The 5,054-nt window shown below is 53.4% G+C and overlaps 1 protein-coding gene across 1 annotated transcript; it reads left to right on the forward strand.

Annotated features, from left to right (window-relative positions):
- Positions 1–24: 24 nt before the first annotated feature.
- On the forward strand, positions 25–4,842 carry MYCFIDRAFT_180625 (uncharacterized protein; the record flags this gene model as incomplete). The annotated part of the gene is made up of 35 exons (XM_007934399.1): positions 25–33; positions 59–218; positions 248–255; positions 291–299; positions 332–412; positions 438–497; positions 536–573; positions 599–792; positions 821–1,342; positions 1,373–1,408; positions 1,463–1,528; positions 1,555–1,627; positions 1,679–1,828; positions 1,859–1,916; positions 1,958–2,062; positions 2,089–2,108; positions 2,170–2,186; positions 2,211–2,224; positions 2,253–2,274; positions 2,339–2,385; positions 2,444–2,482; positions 2,537–2,585; positions 2,616–2,894; positions 2,922–3,016; positions 3,055–3,158; positions 3,188–3,267; positions 3,296–3,333; positions 3,363–3,533; positions 3,562–3,846; positions 3,882–4,003; positions 4,033–4,115; positions 4,144–4,505; positions 4,556–4,720; positions 4,753–4,770; positions 4,807–4,842. 35 exons carry the CDS (start codon positions 25–27, stop codon positions 4,840–4,842), a joined length of 3,615 nt encoding a protein of 1,204 aa, XP_007932590.1.
- Between the last annotated feature and the right edge of the window lie 212 nt (positions 4,843–5,054).

The following is a 5,054-nucleotide window of genomic DNA, read 5'->3' on the forward strand; positions in this document are numbered from 1 at the left end:
ATGCTGCTGCAGACCATTGAGAGCATGGAAGCCGTGTCTTGAGTCGGCAAATCGACAGACTGACCTCGTCCACGATCGTGATGTCCTCAGGCTCATCTTCCGGGTGATGACCAGCGTTCTTGGCGTCGGTGGCATGGGTGGGCTCGGTGGAAGAGTTCTTGGGAGCGTTTGGGACAAACATGTGACGAGCGTGGTGGGCTTTAACGCGAGCTTCCAAGGTCGCTTTCCTAGGCTTCTTCTTGTCTAGGTCGAGGTGTGACAGCGGCTCCGCGATGTCGACGTCGTTGTAGGTGAGGCGGGTGAAATGGGAGCACTTGCTGACTGCCTTTAGGTGTCCATCTACCAATTGTCCGAATACGTTACAGGAATCTGGGCACTTCTTGCGGGTACCAATCACGATGCTATCGGTGTTGTGGTCGAAACGCTCGTTGATGTAGTGCTCGGCAATGTCCAGCAGCACGGGAGACTCCATCGTGTCAGTGGCGGTATTTTGTGATGTGAGATAGGGCGAAAGACTGCAAAAGGGGAGATATAGGATGCTCCGGGTGCTGTTTTGTGGCAGATGCTCAGGCTGTTTGTTCTGAACAGTCTGCTGAAGGAGATGGCGAAGAAGGGAGATGACTAGCCCGCCCCAGCGGGAGGCCGCAGGTTCCAAGCTTGCCATCATCAACGGCACCACATCTTCCACGCGTTGGGCAAAATACGCGCTGTCGCAAAGTCCTCTGGCTCTTGGACAACGATATGTTCGGCGCAATCATTCGCTGGGCCATCGCCGGCGAGATCATTATGCTCGTTTGTCTCGCACTGTCCTGGATGCTAGCCAGAATTCCCAGGGCCGCGAGACTGAAGACATACAGCATTCTGCGCTCCGCTATGAGCGTGCTCTGTGTGGTTGCACTGGGATATCGTATCGTATATGGTCCGCATAGCTCTTTACTATCCAATGAGCCCGCGCCAGTGGTGGATGCATCAACATCGGCCACGCCAACTCCAGCGTCGACTTCAGCCTTTCTCAGCGATACATGTGTACCGAAGCCTACCTCAGGCGTGATCATTGAGATCATCAACAGTCTCAAGATCGATCCATCTCTTCCGGCGTCTGAGTCAAGTATAGTCAAAGTCACTCTCGAAGAGTTCACTGCCGACAGCTATGCCTTGCCGAGCTACCACTATGCAGCAGATCAGGCCGGAGCGCGACTGCTACAGCACCTCTTGCTACGCTTCCTCGCCAACACTGCGGACGGCGATTTATCTAAGAATCTCGACGAAGGTCTCGCTGAAGCGCTGCAAGAGTCTCGCAGGTGTCAAGCCGCGTACGACAGATTGCATGGTAAAGATAGTAGTGAGGCGCGGTTGCTGCAGGCACTCAAAGAGTTCGTAGATGTGGTGAAGATGGATATACAGACTGGTTAGCCAACCTTGCTAGGCCTCGGAGAGGAAGATGTGCAGGTCGCATCGGCAGTTATAGGCGAGGGGCAGGCGAAGGTGACAGCCTTATTGAAAGCGAGTCGCCGTACAGTATGCACGAGTGACCGGCTAGAAATGGTGGACCAGCGTTGGAAAGAGTGGAAGTCGACAGATTCGAAACAGTTGAAGTAGGTGGAGGTAGAAGGAAAAGCGTGAAAGCGTGGGGGGGAATAGAATTTCGGAGGTAGTTCTGGTGGAGCGGACACAAGAGAGGCATAATGAGAGGCTGGTCGAGTCCGCGAATTACAAGCCAAGGCAAAGCCGTGCAGAACCACTGCAGCGCCAACAAAATTTTCACCCGACCGCTTCTCCACCTCGACCATTCCATTCCCGCTGCCATCTGCCAAGTGTGCCATCTCTCGTTTGCCGACTGACTCCATTGTCTGAAAAGCGGCCTTTGCATTCACTTCCATTTTCACTCTTTGTGCAGAGTTGGTTTCTTGTTGCTAGTGAAGGACATAAGGGCGGGAGTCGGGCAGGAAACCTATAGTCGCCTAGATACCTCTACTCGACTTTGGACACCAATGAACCTATACTTTCGGTGATGATTTTGCACTCTCGATGGTTGTCGATTCCGGCGAAGAAGCGGCGGTCGGTCGAGAGTTGCTAGCAGCAGCACAGCGGAAAATGGACAATGCGCTGTGTTTAGTGTCGCCGCTACGGCTAATTAACGAAACCTAAGCTTTTGAACAAATCTGCAAGTGGAGCCAAAATGGAAGGTTGTCTAGCCACACGCTTATAAGGCTGCTCATTAGGAGTGCTTCTAATCAGTGCTGTGAATTAAGACCGCGGAAGGTAGGGAGGCGAGTGATAGGAATGGATTGCTAGTATTAACAAGGACGAGAGGTTATAGCAAGAAAGGAAGTTTCAGATAATAAGACGTTTTGGGGGTTGAGGGCTTTGCTGGATTATAATTTGGTTGCTTTCTAACGAGAGCCTTGATTGTAGGAGAGGTATTGATTGACTACATGTGTAGCATCTTATCGCTCGAAACCGAAGCTTTTCCTTTTTTTATGTGCCTTTCGCGACCTTGTGCCGTAATCCTCGGTAGCGCTGCTAGATTGAAAAGCAAAAACTCCATCTAGCATTCTATAAATCCGTCGCTTATAGTGTACATAGTGTCAATCGCCGATAATCACCTCTACAAGTCCAGAATGTCGCTAGGATAGATGATGTCGTCAAAGGTCGCATGCAGCGCAGTATAAGCGTCTGCGGTGCTCAGATCCTCCTTGTCGTCTGCGTCATCGAAGATGTCGCGGCCGCTTTACATTGGGTGGCGCCATCGCGCTCGACCTATGTCAGCTTCCTCAACGCAATCGATCATCTCCATCTAAAACATCTTCAGAGCCGAGGTCACGTCGGTAGCAGTGCGGATGCGGGAATCGCCAGGGTTGGCAGCTTGGAAGGTCCAGCCGTTGGCGAGATAAGTGCGCAGAGTTGCCTCCGCCTCTGAGTGGGCCTGGTCACTTTCCATCCAGAAGTGACCGCGACGGTGGCTCGCTTCGTTCCAGTACAGACATGCAGCGCCGACTCCAGTGATGACGCATTGGTGAACAGAAGTATGAGACTTCATGATGATTTCTATAGGCGTGTCGCCAGTGGGGATGTGCAATCGCACCATCCTCCATAACGCGATCGCCTCGCAGCACAGTCAGCCGGCCAGATGATGATTCGTTCACGGACCCAGGACCGTGTGGAATCACTCGCACCCCGTCTGGAGATACCGCCGTCCCTGTCCACATCAAGCCTGGCTAGCCATGGACAACAATGATGCTGCCATTCGGCAACTGCACACTGAACGTGCAGTAACTATTCTGCGAGCGCTTAGTGTCCAGCATATCCAACAGCGAAGCCACAGCTGGGAGCGTCTCTTCACCGACATCTTGATGCGCTAGGAGCTGCTTGAACTCATCTTCACTCACGTGCTTGACGCGAGGTTCAGCAGCGATCATAAGCATTTTAAGATCGTCCCAGACCCCAGCAAATCGGTATCCCCAGGACTTCAGCAGTCTCAGCAGACGACCGTACGCGTAAGGGCTAGCTGGAGTGTAGAACTCCCATTCATCGTCCAGGCCGCATTCGGGTAGCTAATAGCCGAGAGCTCGACTGCTAGCGATCATGATATTGTGTGTCGCCATGCTCTCCAAGAGCACCTCTGGCTCTGGGAAAGCTAATCTCAGATACTCGAATATTGGCGCACAACTGGGTGACTGCTTGTACATCAGCGACGCCGTATCACAAGCGTACGAACGCCTTACCTGGAGTTTACTGAAGCCCTTGAAGGCTAGTCCTGGTCCGTTCTCATTTAGGCGGGAGCCCTCACCAGTCTTTGAGCCAAGCAGCTCTGGGAGTGCTGGAGCTTGCTATGGCGCCTTACTGGTTGGAGAATCTCCTTCTTTTCCTAGCATCTGTAGGGACCTGCCCAAATCTCTTACGTAGGAGCCTATGCGGGAGTTGGGGACGAGATTGAAGATGAAATTGACCTCATAGAAGCCTTGCGAGGCGCTCCACGAAGTGCAGCTGTGCCGAGACGTGCGTGCATGCCGCTGGTGAAGCGGCTGCCAGTGCGACTCCCCTTGGCTTGAGGGCTGCGAACCTGATCGCTAGTGGTGCCCATGCTGGGTCCAGCAGTCTGCTGGTCGTTGCCGGTGTAGGAGGGAGTGACAGGTGTTGGAGACAAAGGCGAGGAACGAACGGCTGGTGATGGTTTCCATCTCCCCGGTTGTTATGGCTCGCAGGTGCTGGAGGAAGATGTGCGTATTCGCAGACTGTCGCTGTACTTCCTGCGTAGAGTCAGCTTGTGTCGTCGCAACTGCTTCTGCCGCCTGCTGTTCTACAACTTCTTTCTCCCTAATCAGCCGAGTGGCGCGTTGTTCAGCGTCGGTTGCCCGCAACTCTGCGGACTCGGCTCGGGAGATCGTCGCTGCCGTGTTGCCAACAAGCCGGAAGTCCTCCTTTTACGAGTACGGTTCCACAGGGCAATCCTCAATCTCGCGCCCACGCTCTCGCTCAAAGTCATCGTCATCTTCATCTTCATCGTCGGCTTCTGATCATTATACGAGCCGCTGTCACTCAACACATCGCCGAGTCTGTCACCACTCCCTTCACCCTGCGCCGAGTCCGGCCGGGACCCGTATTCCTCCACACCTTTGTTCCGCTCAAGAATGCTCTTTGCGATCGCCTCCCGCCGCTCGCGAGACGCAGTGCGCTCCTGCTCTCGTTTTCCCGACGAAGCCAATTCGCGAAGGACATCGTGCAGCGGCTCAAGCACGCTTGCAAATCCAGTCCACATTTCACGGCGAAGTGCCTCGAGCCGCTAAGTGATCTGCTCATCACAAGATCGCTTTTGATCAAGTCACAACGCATCTGCCTTGACGATGAAAACCTCGCCTGGCCTATATCTTCTACGGCCGCCTATCGCTGCTCGGACTTCTACTATCTGCTTCCATATCGCTTAAGCTCTCAAAATCTTACGTACCGACCTCAAACTTCATCGCGCCGAACGCTCCAAATCCCTCTACTAACGTCGACCTCCTTACAGACTCTTATCTACCCTACTAGCCCTTTGCTATATATCAATCATTAAG

Source organism: Pseudocercospora fijiensis (genome assembly GCF_000340215.1).
Source record: "Pseudocercospora fijiensis CIRAD86 unplaced genomic scaffold MYCFIscaffold_20, whole genome shotgun sequence".
NCBI lineage: Eukaryota > Fungi > Ascomycota > Dothideomycetes > Mycosphaerellales > Mycosphaerellaceae > Pseudocercospora > Pseudocercospora fijiensis.